This window comes from Brachycentrus maculatus, unplaced genomic scaffold (genome assembly GCF_059751285.1).
Source record: "Brachycentrus maculatus isolate JH-2025_06_01 unplaced genomic scaffold, ASM5975128v1 h1tg000210l, whole genome shotgun sequence".
Taxonomy (NCBI): Eukaryota; Metazoa; Arthropoda; class Insecta; order Trichoptera; family Brachycentridae; genus Brachycentrus; species Brachycentrus maculatus.
The window spans coordinates 211537-233631 of NW_028280961.1; the positions used below are offsets into that span (position 1 = coordinate 211537).

Here is a 22095-nt window from a genome sequence, read left to right on the forward strand (position 1 = left end):
ATGACGTTGTTGAAAGGAGTGAGCGATGTGTCATAAATATGTGTTTTAAATTCGTGGTATTTACCAAGTTAATTTTAAATTATAATAAAAAATAATCATTGTTATTATTCAAATAATTGTGTTAGATTTATTTTATTTTTGGAGTTGCCTCACTTTCAATGCAAAGCAGCAATTTGGTGAATTCAATGAGTAATAAAACACCTAAAAAGTATTTGATTCATCAATGTCAGAAACCTTGTTTACGTTTTCGGTAGATTTACTTATTTATTCTTTATTTACAGATTTTTTATTATTATAAAATGTTATATTATTATATATTATTATATTATTATATTATAAAACTCGTTGACTTCAATAATAATAAGTGGTGAACTTTGAAATGTGAAGTTATTTATAAAATTATAAGAGGTGAAGTATTTTTTCCTTTAACACAGTAGTAAATGAAAATGATAATTGGAGACATAAAATTGTGTTACAAAAAGTTAGTACCTAATAAACATAAGTAAATAGTCAGTATTAAGGCTGAGATTTCAAACGTTCAAATTCAGTACGCGACCAGCCGCGCTAGGAGCTAGACGTGTTTCCAATAAATTAAAAAAATAATAATATTGGTAATTTTAATAAAATTAAACTCTTGAATAAACCACTTTATCGAGTTTTATTTTTATTTATGACTTGTTTTGAAAACGACAGTTGGTTTCATCTTCTGGTACAAATTAAAACATGTCTAATAATCATGTCATTCCACAAAGTTAATGCCGAATCAATAAATAATATAATAATATTGGTATTTCCCTACCTTTAAAAAATTAAAACAAAGATTTATTCCGAAGAAAAACTTATTTTTCAATACATAACCGGTGTTTTAAGTAAAAAGTTCAATTACGTAAAATTTTTCCACGGTTTACAAAAAAAGTTGCGATTTATCATATCGTATTTGTCCTTATACTTAAAATAAGGTCACTAAAAATTATAACTCTACTAGAGTAAAAATATAAATAATGTATTTAACAATATATAATAATTAATATTTAATATGTATTTTTAATAGCAGTATACTCGAACGGCTTTGTTTCATCAAAATATTTAGTATGTTGTTTATAATTACTACCTACCTAATCAATAAATGTATGAAAATGAATAATCTATTAAATTTATAGTTTTACCCCGTTTTTTTTAAAATGAAGTAGGTTATATTATTTTACAATTCAAATGTTGGCAACATTAAATATTTTATAGCCATAAACTTTTAATGACATCAAAAAAGTTATGGCGCCCGAGTGACATCTGCGTCTGTCTGTCGGGATAGGATCGTAAATAGAAAACAAGAAATCGAATTTATGCCACTTCATAGGCGGTACGCGTCGAAAATGTCGGATGCGGAGAACGGTGACGATGTGACAGTGGTGGACGTTTACGATATCGCTTCGGACATCGGGAAGGAATGTGAAATTATTATAGACAAGTACGGGGCGGAGGCGATCACGTCTCTTCTCCCCAAAGTAATCAATGCCCTGGAATTATTGGAAAACTCGGCCACACGAAATGAGAGGGAAAATTCTACCCTCCAAGATCTGCACGATAAAATTTCGCAACTGGAAAATGACAAGCTGGAAAAAGCGGAATACAGGCAGCGTTTTGAAAAGGTATGTTCTCCCGGTTTCCATACATATTTTTTGTTATATTTGTACTTTACTCGTAGTTTGTGACATTTAAAATTATGCCTGTGCCTCGCTTCAAAGGTCACATCGCGAGAAGTTCATTTTAGGTAGTTTTTGTGTAACGATTAATACTTTGATATCGTAAATACTCGTATTTGCATTTTGAACTTTCATATTTCTCTCACGCATAGTAAAACCTGTTTTGAAGACTCGAAGTGTTGACTAATATGTTTTGTTTCTATCGCAAATACAGTGAACCAATCCGATATGTCATACCTCAGTTATTAATAAAAATATGTTATAATTCAACGATTTAAAATTGGCTTATTGATTTGCATAAGTTGAAAACTTGCTTTATTTTTATAGCCATATGAAAAGTAAAGTAAGTATTCAAAATCAATAAGCCAATTTAAAATCACTTCATTGGTTCACTGCATTTGTAATAGAAACAGAACATATTGGTCATAATTTTGAGTCTTTAAAACAGGTTTTACCCGAGAGGCATATGGATACATATAGTCCTCTTAATTCGTAAAGTGTCTAACTCCATCAGGGCTAATTCTATTAAGGAGATTGACACATTAAAGTTCAAATAAAGCAAATTTTATTATTTCTAAAAATATACTTTATTGTGTTCCATATGTTATAAGACTACCATTGTATACACCAAAGTGTCTAACTGAGTTTTATTTATAGGATAGAGTAAAAACATAAATTCTAAAATTTTTCAACTCGAACCCTTATCCGCACCCCAATGGTGCATAGGGCACTGCATTATATAAACGCAGTGTTATCTTGATCATTAACACGTGAAGGAAAGGTGATCGGTCTTCCGCTTCAGGTACTAGTCCAGGGTAATATGGAATAAATATTTGAGTGTATTAGTAGACACAGTTTATACTCAACTCTTACGGAAGAGCGTCTTCTTCATGAGCCCTCTGTCCTCCACTGCTGGATATAGACCTCTTCCGTATCCTTCCATTTCCTTCGGCCAGTTGCTCTGTGCAGCCAGTTTCTACCCCTCAGAGCAACTATGTCGTCGGACCATCTCTTTTGGGGTCTTCCGACTCCTCTTTTATTCTCCCAAGGTTCCCATCTTTAAATTTTGCTGTCAATCTTTTGGGGTCCTGTCTTGCAATATGTCCTGCCCATTGCCACTTAAGTCTTGCTCTGCGATCCATGATATCTTCTATTTTGATGCTGTTCCTAATATCTTCATTTCTTACTTTAGCCATCAGGCTTACACCAAGCACGGATCTTTCCATGGATTGCTTTGCACATTTCGCTCACTCTTTTCAAGAACGTCATAAATCAAAAAACTAGATTTTTCAGAAGGACGTTTTTAAAGTTTAAAAATATAATACAATGTATTAAAAATAAATATCAAGCCACTTATTGAACTTTTTAATGTGCAACAGATCTTTTTAGGTAAAACCTGAAAGTTTTTTCTCCATTTAAAAAATATTTAGAAATTTAAAAAAATAATTAAACAATACCTTTTCTTCAAAATGCAAAAACAACACTTTCTGCCCTGTAGCAGGTAAATATTGAGTTAAAAATATGCCTCCTTTGCTGGGAGTACATTTTCTGGGCATTCCGAATGCACAACTGAAAATTGATTTTTGATTTATGACATTCTTGTGACTCATAATTGCGACTGTCTAAAATCTAACCCCCAATGCCAGATTTTAAGTCAGCCATTTTCCCAACTGCATTTTTTCCAGCATAATAAAATATGATGATGTTATTTTTAGGAGCTAGAGATCATCGAAGAGCAATGGCGCACCGAGACCGCAGAGCTGGTCTCCGCGGTGACCAGACTGCAAGACGAGAACCGGCGGCTGCACAAGGAGAAGGACGGGGGCCCGACTGCGGCCGCCAAGGGTCCGCAGGGCGCCTCCTCATCGGCCGAGAGCGGCTCCGGGGACGAGAATCTCTGGAAGCGCATGGGCGAGATGCAAGAACAACAGAGGAACACCCTGAGAGAGAAGGATGCCTTGCTGCAGGAGAAACTAAAGATCATCGAAGGGGTAAGAATATAAAACATAACACAACATTATTTATTGTTTCGGCATTCACTTTGTGGTGAGACATGATGAAATCGTTAATGAGAACACTTGTTTTTTACCACTAAAGCTACAATTATTTTAACCACTACTTTTAGAAGCTATAGATGCATCCATCTACGGGTCTGAATATAAACACAATGTTAAATTCAGACTCTTAGATGGAAACATCTGTAACTTCACAAAAAACTAGTCGTTAAAATAAATGTATTTACAACATTTTGAGTGTGTCCAAATACTAATTCACAAATCTGGATTATCTCGAATTATAGGAGTATTTTTCATATTATTTTTTGACATCTCATCAAAGATGAAGAAGAATATAGAAGTCTGGGTATTTACGGGGCTGACGACCGTCATAGGCTGGTTTATGTGATCACTTTACACATGTGTAACATTCACCAATTTTACCCATTATTGACAACCACACTACGCAAATTCTTGGAAGTTCTATACATAAATACTGAAACATTGCTCTTGAATCACTGGAACTTCACTAGAGACATCTATTGGTGGGATGAAAAGAAGCTTTTTATTGAGCAGAAACTCTTTCATTAGTATGTGAGGTCCGAATCCTGGAAAATAAATAAAACTCAAAATGGTAAAAAACAAGGGTTTTCATTTGCAATAATACAATTTGCCGTACAAAGCTCATATGCAATATACAATGTGTATTGCATATGTAACATATGTAGCATTGTACGGCACTTAGCATGTATACAAGTCCTGCCGTATAAGACCCATACATAGTGAAGTTCAAGCGCGTACATCTCGGCAGTTTCATATGATTAATGGTTGGAAATTGCTTGAACACAAGCTCTGAAGATTTTTTTTAGCGACATCTCTCGAACTCCTTGACAAACATTTATAAGAGTTTTAGTAAATCTCCAAGTGACATAACACATGCAATTTATTATTATCTTGATCGTATATAACGGTAATATTAAATGACTATTAGACAAGGTAGTTTTATCATAAATGGCAAAATAGAGGGTCGACGAGGTGTGGGCAGAAGACAGATCTCCTGACTCCAGAATATACGAGATTGGACGGCGATCAGGACTGTTGTGGCACTGTTTAGAGCTGCCCAAGACAAGGACAATTAGTTTCAAGTGATAGTCGAAGTCAGGGGGGCCTGACATCATACGCGCATAAGATTAGATTGGAAAATCACTTATATTTATTTTGACCCCCCTGGGAATCAAACCCATACATAACCTCCAGCACAGTAGTCAAAAGTGCTGACCGCTACACTACATAAGTGGACAAATGTGGAGCGAATAGATGAATATATAATATTTTTGGTTTTGAATATTGAAAGCATTAACTTTGCGGATCATATTGATGTAATAAATTGAACCCTGAAGAGGGCAACAGGTTGTTGCCAAAACTAGTTGGTTGTTAATAAAAATGTGAGTGGATCAAAAAACAAAGTCTTTTTATTTCTCAAAGTAATAGAATATGTAATACTTTGGTATTAATGATAATGAAAATAATAGATATTATAATTCTCTAAATTTTTGCGTGATTAAGTTTGTGTGCTAATATTATTAAAATTAGATCGATCATCACAAAATGAAAGCATTGTATTATAAGCTGAAAACCACTTAAATTTATTTTGACCTTCCCCTGGGAATCAAACCCAGGACCTCCAGCACAGTAGCCAAACATGCTGACCGCTACACTACGTAGGTGGACTAAATGTGTTGTGAATAGATGAATATAATACTTTGGTATTAATGATAATGAAAATAATAGATATTATAATTTTCTACATTTTTGCGTGATTAGGTTTGTGTGCTAATATTATTAAAATTAGATCCATCATTACAAAATGAAAGCAACGTATTATAAGCTTAAAACTTTAGTAAAAACATGACTGATCACTATTTCTGTTTACTGTAATACAAATATTTTTATCCTCAGAAATATAAGACTGCCCTAGAATTAGAATGGTAGAATTCTTTTGTTTATCTTTGTGCAAATCAATCATTTCTTAAGTTGCTCATAAACCCATTATCTGTTCTATTTTTATCTTTGGGGTTTGGGTCAAACTTGAGAATTATTATTCAACTAAAAAAAAAAGGTAGGGAAAATTCTGAAGCGCTTGAAAATCCTACAGTGAACAATCTGCATGTATATCCAAAACCAGATAAAATAAAAATTATAATTTGCTGTCCTTTTTTTAAAAAAAAAAATGATTGTAGTCTTTTGGTCATTGATGTATTCAGTATTCAAAGATAAATTTTTCAATCAAGATGTAAGATATTTAAAAAAAAAACAATAGTATTTAAATTTTTAAATACATTAACTCCAACATACAGTTTACATTGAATTATATATTCATTAAGTGTTTTTTTAAAGTTATTAAATATATCATAGTCATACAGGAGAAAGTGACCAAGTGCATTTTTTACAAAAACGACTATTTGATACTTTACTAGCTTAATATTGCCCTGAAAAAAATCCCAAAGGATTTGATACTTGGAAGTATAATATATTGACTTGTTAAAAATGACTAACTGCATTGATGTTTATTTTCTTGCCAAGCAAAAGTGACTTAAATGGCCCCCCTGAACATATTACGTCTTGTTATAGTTGGTCACTTTCTCTTGTACGACTTTGATATGTGAGTTAATTGTTATTGAAATATCCATTCATCTTTTTTTATTGGTAAAAAAGTCATAAATTATTGGTGTCTTAATCTTTATATCCATATAAAAGTAGTTTTTTATGTCATTATTCTATGGGTTCTCATCACTGGTCCAAAATACATAGTCAAGACTGAGTTCATAACAATTTATAAGTTTTTTTCCGCCTGACAAGCCATTCGTCTGTCCGCCATCTTTTTTCTTATAAATCTTGTGTTGCCAGTGTGTAAAAATCAAAGTAAACAGCATAATTTAAAATTTAATTTAAGAATTTTCATTACTTACTTTCTGAATCTACGAATGGAATGGACTAGTAAATTTTAAATAAAGAATGCACGGAGGGAGATAGGGTCCAAATAGAATGACTAAATAAAGCAGTGAATATTTATATGTAAATAGGTACTGCAATTTTAGAGGTAGTCAAACCCCTTTTTATACTCACTATGAATAGCTTTTTTATATTTAGCTTCTATTTTTACTGCCTTTATGAATAATGGAACCAGGTTTTACAACTTTATTGCATAATAAAAGTTTTTGAAAAAATAACTAAACTAACTAACCATCACGCCGCTTCACGCATGGGTAGGCAGAGATAATCGAATGCCACACCACTCTGTCTTTGCAAACATTCTTTGCCTCTTCTACATTCATGCATCTCCTCATAAATACCCGACGATTATTACTACTCCTGACCCGGCTGCTTTCAAGTATTTGACATACCTGATTGTGCCAAGTTTTCTTCGGTCTTCCTCTGCTTCTTTTTCCAACTACATTCGCCTCATAAAATTGTTACACCGTTCTTTCTTCACTCATACGTTCCACATGTCCAAACCATCTCAACACACCTTTCTTATTTTAAGTTTTTGTATTGGCTAGTAATTTTATAAAAATGTATTGATAGTATAAAATATAATTTTCTCAAACATTTTCCAATTTTGTTCTTTAAAATTAACCGAATAATATTGTTTTTTTCAGCTCACTTCTCAAGTGAAGAGATTGGCAGCGACAAGTCGTGAAGTGAGACGCAAACAAAAATATCTTCTCCATCAAGTGAGTATAACACTCTCATATCCACATCTTATGGTGTCTTTGACGATTTTATAGCAAAAAATATATATAGCCAAATTGTCCAAGTAATTTTGGGGGAAATATATGTCCTTGCACATTCCTGACATATGGTCAAGATAAATGGAAAATGAACTTTTACAAGGCTGTTTTAAAAACTATGATACCAATCGAAAATTCCATTGTACTGGCCAATTAATTCTGCTGTGATGTTGGTCTATCTGTTCCATACCACCGTAGAATTTTTTTTACATCTGCTAGTGGTAGAAAAGTATTTAATTATTTTTTTCACAGATACATAGATTTTTTTTTCAATGTTAACGATGCTTTTATTATAGACAGTATTTTGTATAATAAAAGCATTGTTAACTTTGTGGTATGGTAATATTAAGGTGGAGACTGACCGGAGCATTTCGTCGTAACATTACGTCGTAATATAATGTCGTAACATCGCTCGCGGCGAGCATCACCTGGCATCCGAGACTATGGATGTAGCGCTCTGCTCGGTGTACTGACTGCCTGAATGCTCGCAACGTAACGTGTTACATTACGACAAAATGCTCCGGTCAGTCTCCACCTTAATACTCTCCTTATCATTCATTGTTAACTTTGTGTAATACCCCTTAAAAAACTCTATTTCAAAAGAAAATTTTTGTTTCACTTGTGTAAAATGTATAAAGTGATCACTTAAAACATAAATCTGTGACAATTTAGTATTATTTATTCAGACACTGGATTATTCACCCTACGGATGAAATGTCATTATTATAGGTGTGAAACATGTTTTTATGAACGTCTGAGAATCCCAGGGCTTACGACCTGGCATTTGTCTGGCTTAAGTAAACACTTTACACACTTGTGTTACACAGGTGTGTAAAGTGACCGCTTAAGCCAGCCAAATGCCAGGTCGTTAGTTAGCCCTAGGATACTCTGACTTCCATATTCTTCCATATAAAAAAATATAGATTTTTCATCTCAAATTGAGACACCTATAATATTATAAACCTCCCTTGTAAAATGTATGCACTTGCCGTGTATTACACGCTTAACGAAATGTCGGTAGCGTGTACATACTCAGCAATCAATGTGCTAACTCCATGTTGTTTTTAAGGGATAACAACTGGGTGTTGGGTTATGGTCCCGTGACTAGTGTCGCAGACTCTTGAGTCTAGTTTCTAGGTTCAAACCCACTCTACCACAATTTGGTACCTATTTCTGATAATGCGCCGCTTAGACTCACAGAAATAGTATGAAATTTAAGTATTTTGTTGAATAATAACAAATACAAATATTTCTTTTTTCATTAAAAAAATAAAAATTGTTGATGTTTTATTGACATGGCGATATTTCCAGATGCGAGTAGTTTGCAATCAGCGAGCTGAACTCGAGGCGGCCGCACAAACCCGTCAGAGAGAGTTGATTTCGCTACGGCAAGCCTTGACCACAGATAATGTAAGGAAATAAAGTTTAGATTATTTATTTACTATTACATTTTTTACAAATTGCACATTCCTTCCTACTGTTTCAAAGTATTGTTGAAACTGCATAGGTCCGGACCTTCCAAAAAGCATCTGGCAATTTATACAATATTTTATTAAAATTAATCACTTGAATAAACCACTTTAATGAGTTTTATTTATATTTACGACTTGTTTCGAAAACGACAGATGCTTTCATCTTCTGGTACAAATTAAAACTAATGAACAAAAATATATTTAGGTGTATATATAGGTTAATAAATATAGGGAGGGGGGTTAAGGAACAAGATTTTTTGTAAAAGGAAACATTGATAATAATGGTGACGTATTTTGAAACAGTATATTATTAATTAATGTTTTATCTGAATTAAAATTTTCATGTACTTCTAAATTTTCTAAATTATTCATTATTTGACCTTTATTTGTAACAGAGTGCAATAGTTTAAGTGTATGAGAGTCAAATGAGTGGTTAGTTTCCGTGATATGATTTGCAAATTCCGAAAAATAATTACTAAACTTTTACCCTCTCATATACAACCTGCGTATTATATGAGTAACAACTTGGGTCAAATTCTCGGAAACTCAAAATCAATAGTTAACGTATTAGTTAGAAGCGGTATTTATGAAATTTCTTGCGGTGACTGCGATAAAAAATATACTGGCCAAACTTCGAGAAGTCTAAGAATTAGAATAAGAGAACATCGCCGTGGACTAACAAGTAATTATACTAAGACCTTTATATTCTGGATTTTTGTTTGCAGAATGGCGGAGGAGGTGCCTCTCAACTGGCGGAGCTCCTGAAGGAGCGCGACCAGTTGAGGGAGCAGCTCGAGGCCTTCCAGAAGACTGTCAGGTACCTCAAACTGCATGGTAATATCTGCACTCTTCCTTACATCAGCCACGTCGCACCCGTACTGTTTCAGTGTCGCATTCTGTGTATGTGTGAGTGGTGTAGTCGAGTCAGCCAGTCCTGTTAACTTAAAGGTGGAGACTGATTGGATCATTTCGTCGTAACATCGCTCGCGGCGAGCATCACCGAGCATCCCAAACTATGGATGGAGCGCTCCGCTTGCTGTACTGACTATATGAATGCTCGCATCGTAACGCATTACGTTACGACCAAATGCTCCCGTCAGTGCCCACCTTAATGTATGCAGAGGACTTTCCATAGTCAGAAATAATGTCCATTATTATGAATTCATTTATATTTCATCATACATCTAATTTTATTTATTGTTTCGGCATTAACTTTGTGGTAAGACATGTTACAATGATTAAAGAAAACACTTCATAATAAAACTCAAGTGGTAAAAAACGAAGTGTTTTCTTTAATCATTATACATCTAATTAATTACAAATCACAATAACGTGAATATTATTATTAAGTCCGCCTCCGTAGTGTAATGGTCAGCACGCTCGGCTACCGTACTGGAGGTCCAGGGTTCGATTCCCAGGGGGAGTCAAATATGTATTTAATATAAATGATTTTTTCATTCAAATATTTATTCAATATTACCCTGGACTGGTACCTGAAGCCCAGGGCTGATCACTTTTCTTTCATGTGATCAAGATAACACTGCGTTTATATGATGCAGTGTCCTATGCACCATCGGGTGCAGATAAGAGTTTGAAGAAGAGAAATACTACTATTTCTCAAAATCTATTGTGACATTTCGCTCACTCCTTTCAACAACGTCATATATCAAAAATCGTCAATTTTCAGTTGAGAATGTTTTCGGAATACCCTGAAAATGAACTTTATCCCAGCAAAAGCGGCATATTTTTAACTTAATATTCACCCGCTACAGGGCAGAAAGTGTTGTTTTTGCATTTTTAAGAAAAGGTATTGTTCAATTATTTTTTTTAATGTACTTAATATTTTTCATTTCAAATGGAAAAAAACCTTCAGGTTCAAAAACCTAAAAAGATCTGTTGCAAAGTAAAAAGTTCAATAAGTGGCTTGATATTTATTTTTTAATACATTTCATTATATTCTTTAAATTTAAAAACGATCTCCTGAAAAATCAAGTTTTTTGATATAGGACGTTGAAAGGAGTGAGCGATTTGTCTCATTGTATAATTTTACAAAACAGTTTTGTACTTTTAACTGTTGATGAGAACATCTGTAGTTCTCGAAACTAATCGTGTTTACATCAATGATCTCAAAAAGCGGTCTCATAAAAATGTTTTATTGAAATCATTATATTAATCCCCAAAGTTAATTTCAAATCGATAAATTCTTTTCTTTTCGATGGCATTATTGTTCTATAATAGATTTTATTAATATTTTCATTGCTTTCAAGCATTGTTAAATTATAATTACAGTGGAACCTCTCATAAAGAGCACCCCTCATAATAAGCAAAAAAGAATTAAATGTTCCTCCCTTAACAAGCAATATTTCGCATAACAAGTTACAGAGAAAGGACAAGTCCCATTTTCACGACATTCACTTGTGAGCCTGGACTTCTACGCCAGTCAAAACAAAAAATGTTTCGCTTAAGGAATAAGATTCTGGAACGAATTATGCTCGTTATAAGAGGTTCCACTGTATTAGAAATGTGTGCTTTCTATTATATTTATTTTCCATTTAACCAGACTGATACTCCGTAATGTGTGTCTACAGCTAGTCATTTAATTAATATTTTCATATTATTTTTCCACATCTCATCAAAGATGAAGAAGAATATGGAATTCCGGGCATTTACGGGGCTGACGACCGTCATAAGCTGGTTTTAGTGAAGTTCTAGTGATTCAATAATAATGTTTCAAAATTGGTTTATATATATAGAACTTCCAAGAATTTGAGTAGTGTGGTTGTCAATAATGGGTAGAATTTGTGAATGTTACACATGTGTAAAGCGATCACTTAAACCAAGTCTATGACAGTCGTCAGCCCCGTAAATGCCCAGACTTCCATATTCTTCTTCATCTTTGATGAGGTGTCGAAAAATAATATGAAAATAACACCTGTAATTGGAGATAATCCAGATTTTGTGAACAAGTATTTGGACAAACTCAAAATTGTGTAAATATTTTTAGTTTTAATTCTCTCCCCATAAGTTTTTAAATATCATTTGTATTTTTCTGTTTCAAGAATTATTTGGTATTTGTTCAATCTTATCTTGATAAGAACATTTACTTTGTTTATTGAACTTATCAATATCTGAAATATTATCCAGCTAAGTAAAAATACGGGATTTACACTACTTATGAAATATTATGGACAAGTGCTTGTATTTTTCAATCATATTTAACACTTTACCAACTGCACAATTTCGACAGAAACTAACGCTTAAAACATGCATGTTTTTTGCAAATTACTAACACTTTAACCACTGCATTTGCGTTCACCACTCATATTTCCAAAGTTTTATGTATCCTTAAATTGACACTTTCTTTTACATGTGAGTCTTCTGTACCGTCTATGGTTAAGCTCAATATATTTTATTCATTTATAAAAAGAGACCTTCATGAAATGTATGTCAGATTCTTCCTGATTTTTTTTCCGTCCTAGAAGACTCCTGAAAACGTGATTTGTAATTTTTTATTAGAATACTGTTTATTAACACATTGTAGTCGGGCGCTTCGATCATTAGACTCTAGCCTATAGCGGATGTTTTTTTGCGATTACCGCAAAAATATATTGCTTTCTTAAAATTGACACAATTTCAAAACCAAATAATATTTTGGATTGAAATTTTCAAAGAAATCATATATGACATTTGTTCATCAAAAATAAATTATAATCATAATTTTTAATTAAGTATTCCGGATTTCACAATTTTAGAAGCATTGTAAACTCTAAAAAATAGTCTTCCCCTCCGAAGTATCATTCCCCATACAATGCTAATATATTCAAATAATAAAATACCAAACAGTAAACAAAACAGTGCGAGCAGTATGTAAAATAGTCCAATACGTGAAATGACTCAAACTAAACTGGAGATTGAGATCGCATAAAAACTCTAGATTTCTGGCGACGCCTTTACAAGCGGCACACTAGCCAATTCGGACAAGGCATCTCAAATAACGTCGACAGACTGTCGCCTTGCACCCAGGTAGCAAATTACCCTTCAACGCGTTTTATTTTACGCTGATAACAAACCTGTATATTGCCGTTTCCCGCCGATAACCAACAGTCGACAAAAACGGCATTTGCCGTGTCCCGTAGTTGACCGACAGTCCGCAAAAAACCCGACGACAACGTGTTAATTCATAATATTTTGTAAAAAAAGGAAATCACCCAAACACAGTAATAATAATTGTTAGAATTAACAAACTTTTACTGCACGCATGTGATAGAATGTGTGTATTATCCGTAGCATCACCTACATTATGCTAAGAATTCCTGGATAACACGAGGAAACTATAATCTGAAACACTTAAATCTGATTACGAACTATTTGTGCCAGGACTGACAATGAGGCTGAGGTGTCTCCCGTGCACACGGTCTGCAGCAACTCCGAGTCTACATCTGCGGCTGCCCACGATGAGGACTCGGAGCCGGCGGTGCAGGGGCCGCTGCCCTGCGAGCCTGACGATGCTCCCTGGAAGAGACAGCCCTCCGGCATACGGAAGTTGTGAGTTTCCTTCATAAATAAAACAGCTAATCTCCTATTAACACTTTTCTTGAATGTTTTCCTCAGATACTTTGTGGTACATTGTGTCGGTTTGTTGTCCCGTGGTTAGTGTCGCGGACTCTTAAGTCAGAGTTTCACGGTTCGAACCCCTCTACCGTAATTTGATACCTATTTCTAATAATGAGCCGCTTAGGCTCACAGAAATAGTATGAAATAGAAATATTTGTATCAATGATAAAAACAAATATATTTCTCTTTTTCTTTAAAAAAATAAAAATTATAATAATTATAATATCTGTATAAAATTAGTAAACTTTGTTTTCACCACTTTTTTTATTAATACAATTCAACCTACCAGTTTCAACAAACATTGTCATCATTTTATGGAGTGTGTGTAAGTTTTTGGTGAAAGTATTTTAATGTTTTTGATTTAAAATAAACCCTGATGATGACAATGTATTGTTGAAACCGGTTGGTTGAATTGTATTAATAAAAAAAGTGGTGAAAACGAAGTTTATTAATTTTATAAAGATCCTATTAACACTTTCACTCCGTTCCGAGATGGACTTTCACTGAGAAAATATTCAACCAATTACAACTTATGACAGACGAACAACTATACATATACTTAAACAATCCTTACATATGCATTTAAGAATTACTCTCATATAATGCAAGAAAGCACCTCCTAACAAAGTACACAAACCACAATTAACACACTTTATGAAAATGTACATAGAATCACAAGATTCAAAACATTATTTTACAAACTAGGAGATGCTTAACCACTTAATGCTTAATGTTTAATGAGACTTTTTTTCACAAATATAGACTATTTACATAAACATAGGTTATTTTATGTTTTATTTAAATAGTTAACATAATTTAAAAGTTGTCCAGTTGTAAAAAAAGCAAGTAATAAAATATTTTGAAAACTTAACATAAAATGTGCAAAAAAATGTTTCTAACTTTAATAATAATAAAAAATACAAAAAAAATTGGTAATTTATCGAAGAATTCTAAGTAAATTGTAAACTGGCTAGTTCAGTTGGGTTTTTTATCTTTTGTAACGCAAACAAGTGAAACACGCGAGCAGTGCTCGGATTGGCACGATATGACACGTGCTCCGTCCGCGAACGCTGCTCCTTCAAAAGCATTAAGTGGTCAAAAACATTGTTTTAATTTTTTATTTAACTTAAACTTTTACCAGTTGTTTACTCACAAAAACATCACTAATATACACAACCCTGACCAATTAAAAATGAATATATCTCTTAATGTTTTCTATTATTTTATTTTTTATCTTTCCAGTTTTCGGAAGTTGTTTTCTGAATATGATGTCGCTGTTGGATCGTTTCCCGGGAGATCCCTCTCCTCCCTCACCACCAAGATGGCCAGTATCAGCGCGGACAAGTGAGGCCGCCAGCCCCAGATCCTACTCTTCTTCTTCTTCAGTATTATCCGAGGAGGTGTGCTCTTGCAACAGGAACTATGGTATTAAGTTTAAGAGGCCAAAACTAGACATTCCACGGCTCTGTCGGGAACAGAGTTCAAGTACTTTAGACAAGTGTAGAGGTGTAGAGGATACGTTTTATTCCCGCGGAGATCACGGATCCCGGGAATACGTGGATGAAATATCGGATAGCGAGTTGAGCGGATCTTTTTCTAGTCGTTCCAACTCCGGAATTGAGTCTCCATTTGATTCTGATTTAGAATCTGAATTTTATTCGTTAGAAAATGCGACCAGCGATCAAGTAATTAACAACCCTTACTTTGAAGACAATCAAACTCTCCGCGTCGAAATTGTTTTAAATGACAGTATCAAATTGACAAAGACAGCTAGTCAGGTAAATCAGCCAGGTTTTTTTCGATTGGACTCCGCATCTTCGGTCGTGACGTCAACTTCTAGAACCTTGTCGATTCTTCCAGACTACGGGGCGGTTTGCAGATTCTGCTTGAAGACGATACCCAATTACGGTGGCGCGAATGCGGGTTCGGCTCTCGATCTGGCGGCAGAGATGAAGAGCATATCGGTGGAAGCTAGTCCAAGCGGTCTGAAGGAATTCCCGAGCAAAGACTTGATCGCTAAAAGTGCCATCTTGCACCAGAGTCATACGGAATTTCTGGTGTGCGTTGCGGCCGCTATCGAATGCCTAATCGCCCTATGGTTGAGGCATGTGGATCACGTCATATGACGCGTGATTATTATTTGCTTTAAATAGTGTCTGTCTGCTTAATCTCGTTATGTTTATATTTTTTATATTCTATTTATTAAGATCACTTGAAAAAAATATATTGTTAAATATATTGTTATTAAATTACATTTAAGATTTATTATTTTTTATTTATTTAAACATGAAATCCTGCATATCGAATATGTATATTTATTTTGCTGTTATTTTTAATTCTACTTAAAGCTTGTTGATTCATAATTAAAAGAAACGAAATTTGAAACATATTTCAAAATTCGCAATACCAAATTTGTTTTTATTTTTTAAAACACTCATTTTTATTATTTCATCCATTTATTTATTCATTTTGAAGTTAGTCAAGCTTAAATTATTATTCTAATGATTATCATTATTATATATATTTCTTTGTTTGTCTGTTTACAAATTTATGCCCTTATCCCGACGATTTCCAATTATTATTTAATATTATTTATGAATGCTAGTAGAGGGACCAGAATTTTGAAATATTTTTCAAATTACGACAAAATTTAAATTTTACTTGTTCGAATCAATGAGATTTTACTGTTTTACGATTGGAAATATATAGAAAAACATTATAATCCTTGCTGAATTGTCCTGCAAACAGTTTAATTGTAAATATTTTCTTTTTTCTTTTGAACATTTGCTTACACTTTATTCCTTGTGATATTTTTTATGTACACACAGAACTCCACATTTGCATATTAGATACAATTCACACAATACTGTGTAAAGAAAGTATTCTTAAATAAAATAAAACTATGGTGGAAATGATTCTTTATGTAAAAATCAATTCATGATATCAAAAATAAAATTCGTTTTTGCTTATCGTATCCTTATTTTGTTTAAAAAATATTTCTAAAAAAGAAAAAGCATCAAAAATTTTCACTCAACCCTCTTCCCCATACCTCTCTGCGCATATGTAGTATGTACTGAGTAGTAAGTATATGCGAGGGATGTAGAAGATTTCAAATAATATTTACGCATTGTCAAAATTGTTATTTTGAAGTTGTGTTAAAATCAAGTTTTGCATACTTAACACACTATGGACGGGAAAGGTATTTTTGGCCGTTTGGTCGGTTGATGCTTAAGGACGGGAAGGGTATATTTACCTTTTTCGCCAGCATCATTTCAATGTCAGAAATGAAAGAATTTCATATTTAATGTTTTTATATGAATATTATGTACCAATCTCTTTGTTGGTCTTAACTTTATGTTCATATTTATCGAATCCCGTCGCCAGCGGTCTGCAGGTGTAAAAAATATGCGTCCGGAGTGTGTTAATGAAGGCAACATATTTGAAGATATACATAGAGATAATCATAAAAATTACACACACATATTTATATATGTGTGTTACTTATACACAGTGAAATCTCTATCTATCGTTTTTAAAATGACCTATTGAAATAAACTATGAATGCGGGATTAAGGGGTCAATACACGAGGAGATACGATCGAGTAAAGATACCTTCCTCCCAATTCGCATTATCATTGGTAGGTTAAAATTCTAGGAAGAATCCTAGTTTTAGATACAAATAAATGTATTTTTATAATACAAAGCTGAAACAAACCATGAAAATTTTTAAGTTTATTGTATTGTAAATAATCTGCCATCGACATTTGCTTTTTAATGTTTTATTTCCGTAAGTCAACAGTATATTTTAGGCTTTGCAAATGATATTTTTTTCATCATCTGTTATTGAATGTGGACCGTTGCAATCATTAAAATGACTTATCCACCCATTTGATGCTGCAAACGCAGCGTAATTCAAACGATGAATGCAGTATAATGGTGATAGAGAAACTTTCGATGCGATCTATTTTTGTATGAAATGAATTCGGGGTAGAAGAAATAAGCGACACATCCGGGAAAATGATTATTTGAGGAATGATAGAGGTTTCACTGTATATGTACATATTTATACATATATTTGTATGTATGTATACATTAGATAAAGTAGTATGTACAACGCAATACACTTTTAAAGTATTGAATTATTTTCTTCTTATAATATCCCTTTGATATTGGACCACTATTTCTATGACCTATTCTTAAATATATCATTCGTAATATACCCATAGCTTTTAAATATAATTTCATGGCACTTAAAAATTCACTTTTGAACATTTACAATCAAATAAAGCTCTAAAGATGAGTACATATTGAGTATGTAAAAAGCAATGAGCTTATCATTAAGTGTTTTGGTAAAAATCAAAGTATTTTTTTATTTTGTGAATTTTAAATACATGTTTTAACCGAGTTTGACTGTACTGGATTAATGATATGTCAGTATTTTTACAAAATATCTCACATCACCCTCTTGACCTTCCAGTTTCCTTATACAAATATGCCAATTATTTAGACTATAGAAATCTCCAATTTGAAATATATGCATATTTGATTACTAATATGAATTCATTTTAATTCAATACCTGTCATGTCTGATATTCCATGCCTTTCATGGTCTTCCTCGGCTTCTATGTCTGACAATATTTGCATTGTAAAACTTTTTTACCAATCATTCTTTCTCTCAAAATGTCTAAACCATTGTTTGCTGTTTTAACACGTTGACTGCTTAGGCAATATTCATAATTATGATCTAAAAAAGCCAATTTCATCAAATCATATTCAATACAGATATTCTTTTACTTTTTTATTTTGATTTCTGTTAATTTATTCATCCATTTTCCGTTCATGTAAGCGCCAGCATTCATTTTTCGTTCTCTTCCCATTTGCCATCTATCCATATTAACACTGATATACTAGGAATTTTATCATAGCTGCAGGAATACGGCAAGTAAACAGTATGGGTGTTTGCCCACTACACGGAATTACACGGAATGTTACCGTCTTAGCGTTAGCGTTTTAAAATGACGATTGGCTTGGTGTGCTTTTGTCCATATTTTTTCGGATCGGAGCGTGAACACGTTGCGCTTAAATTCTATCACGCTAAACTGTCGTAGTCGCTTTCATTTTTCAAAACCGGACAGCCGGATGGTCAAATTCCGGGTAGTGGACAATCGCCCTATGAGATAACTCCTAGTCGGCGTCCTAGTAAAGAATGCAATCTCGTAGTTGGGTGTCAACGTGTTAGTAATATTATGACAGATGAGAAAGTGGCTTTGAGTCAACTTGCTACACTTAGGGAATGAACATGGATCAAGAAAAATGTGTGAATATACAATACTTGACTCAACCTTTTAAAAACACTGTTATTTTCTTATTTTTTTCATCTACCTATTTTTTTTCAATCCTTGTTGATTGAGATAATGTGTAATTTATATAATCTTACTATAATGAAGTAACAATTCAATAAAATAACAGTCAGAACTTAGCTAGTGATATTAGTAATATAGGTAGTAGGTTCTCTGACAAATTTATATTGAACTATTGTAAAGTTTTACGAAAACATTTTCAAAATTGTTGACTGTTAAAGGTGGAGACTGACCGTAGCATTTTATCGTAGCATAACACGTTACGATGCGAGTATTCAGGCAGTCAGTACACCGAGCCGAGCGCTCCATCCATAGTTTCGGATACTCGGTGATGCTCGCCGCGAGAAATTTTACGACGTTATCTTACGAGGAAATGCTCCGGTTAGTCTCCACCTTAATATCGTTGTCATACAGGAGAAAGTGAACACATAACAAAATTACCAGTCTGATGATGTCGGTAACGACGAAACCCGGTCGCTGGTCAAATAAAAAAGTGGAAAAGCTAAAAATATTGGTTTTAATCTAATAATAAATTACATAACAAAACATTAAATGTTCAGGAGGTCCATTTAAATCACTTTGGCTTGGCAAGAAAATTAACAACAATGCAGTTAGTCATTTTTAACAAGTCAATATATTATACTTCCGAGTTTAAAATCCTTTGGTATTTTTTTCAGGGCAATATTAAGCTAGTAAGATATCAAATAGTTGATAATGTTTTTGTAAAAAACGCATTTGGTCACTTTCTCCTGTATGACTACGATATATAAATATGTATACATATATATATATATATATATATATATATATATATATATATATATATATATATATATATATATATATATATATATATATATATATATAAATAAATATGTTTATATAAATTTACTTAGTAATATTACGGATTTTTATGACTTATCTGTATTTCTTACCTTCATTCCATTAAATTTCTTCTCAACATACACTAATTAAATATTTTTAAAATTTGGAAAAACCCTGATTTTTTAACAAGGATTCAGACACTGAAAATAAATGTAGAGTCTAAAATACCTGTGTCTCCCAGTATGCGAAATAACTGCGAAAAGGATCTTGCGTACATTTAAAAACAATAATAGTTAATCCCTGCTAAATAAAAACTTGACTCAAATTGTCCATAGATGCTGCTGTGAACTCACACATGAAGTGACTGATAATGTGGTTGTCAATCATGGGTAGAATGGTGAATGGTACAAGCGTGTAATCAGTGTATCAATACCCAGACTTCCATATTCTTCTTCATCTATGTTGACACGTCAATGTATATTAGATTATCAAATGCATTTTTGGGAATATCTGCATTAATATGTTGTGTTAAAGCAGTTTCCTCTTGAAATTATTAATTTGTTTTATAATATACAGTAAAACCTCGATATAACGGACTAATCAAAATCTAATCAAGACTAAATCAGGAACTTATACATAATAAAATATATAAACACTGTATTTAAATATCTGTCCGCCTCCGCAGTGTGATGTTCAGCATGCTCGACTATCGTTCTGGAGGTCCCGGGTTCAATTCCCAGGGGGGGTCAAATAAATATAAGTGATTTTTTCACTCTAATATTTATTAAATATTACCCTGGACTGGTACCTGAAGCGGAGCGCTGATCACTTTTCCTTTATTAGTTAACTACAAGATAACACTGCATTTATATGATGCAGTGCTCTGTGCACCATTGGGGTGCGGTAAGGGGTTGGAATTGAATTGAAAAAATTTAAGTATTTAAATATAAATAATCATTAAAACCATATTTATGTGACGTTGCTGTCTGATATCGAAACGCTTACTTTCGGTAATCCCGCTTTGAAAAAAGAATCATGGTTTGTTTGCATTTTTGAAGTTTGCTGTTTTTTTTTTAAATCAACTGTCTAAAATGACGAAAATGGGTTTTAAACTCATTCTTAAATTATTTTGAATACATTCACCGGATTTTCTGTCTGTTATGCCCGAAGTTTGTTAAATAGAGGTTCGTTATATCAAGGTTTTACTGTCATAAAATTTAAAAGAACATGTGTAATATATAATATAATTCAACATATCACAATAACCTGCATATAGTATTAAACCAATATCATGAATATTTTTGGATCTTGTACACATTTGCACATTCCGTAACATGCTTCCAATTGTGCATTTGTAAGTATCTGAGTTGGCAATTATTTATAATTAAAATGTAACTTTGTTTTAAAATCACTCTAAATATTTTATATAACTTAATTATAATGTCTACCGGTTTCGAAGCTCGCTTCTTTATCAAGACTGATCAATACTAAAACACTATCTACTTAACAAAATTCTAAATATTTTGACGGTTAGTCAAAGGAGCTTGGTTAGATCTCAAGCGGCTTCATTTTTTGTGTTGATTGGCAGTCACTGTCAAAAGGGATCAGGGATGATGAGTGATTGGAAACATATTTAATAACAGACTTTAAGAAAAATCATTTACTTGTGTATTTATTAATTGTAAATTATTATCAATTGCCTTTTTAATTTCTAATATTTTTAAGTAATCTAATTTTAGTCCTCTATTGCATGTGTGTAATGTATTGGATAATGAAGCGGTTAGCTTCGAAACCGGTGGACATTATAATTAAGTTATAATAAAATATTCATAGTGTTTTTAAAACAAAGTTATATTTCAATTATAAAACGGAAAATCACAATGTTTGTGCTTCAAATATAAATTATATGGCAATTATTTATTAGTTATGCAAGTATTTTTTTTATTTATATTATTTGTATTGATTTACGAATTTTCATTCTAGGATGTATATATGGAGAAGACAAGTAGTAGTACATATTATTATTATATAAATATATGCAGTCTATTGAAAATGTTTTAAAAAAGTACATGAATGTTTTTTTTATGAATAAAACATTTATAATTATGTTGCGTTTTAATTCCTTACCCATTGATTCGTTGAACGTAAAACTAACTAACTAACCATCACACTGCTCATCGCAGAGGAAAGCAGAGAGAATTGTTGCAAAATTCGCCTTCGAAAAACGTTATTTTCGTATGTTGGCAATGAATGACGTCACAGAAACGATGGAGTTATTTTGATATTGGTAACTTTGCTAAATTATTGGCGGCTCTATTTGTTGATGTCTATGGTCCATC

At 32.8% G+C, this 22095-nt stretch overlaps 1 protein-coding gene across 1 annotated transcript; it reads left to right on the plus strand.

Moving 5' to 3' along the window:
- Positions 1–1281: 1281 nt before the first annotated feature.
- On the plus strand, positions 1282–19675 carry LOC148307093 (RILP-like protein homolog). The gene is made up of 7 exons (XM_088263954.1): positions 1282–1646; positions 3416–3691; positions 7354–7428; positions 8797–8895; positions 9683–9774; positions 13335–13502; positions 14814–19675. The coding sequence occupies exons 1-7, from the start codon at positions 1341–1343 to the stop codon at positions 14917–14919; spliced, it is 1122 nt and encodes a 373-aa protein (XP_088120080.1). The 5' UTR covers positions 1282–1340; the 3' UTR covers positions 14920–19675.
- Positions 19676–22095: the final 2420 nt, after the last annotated feature.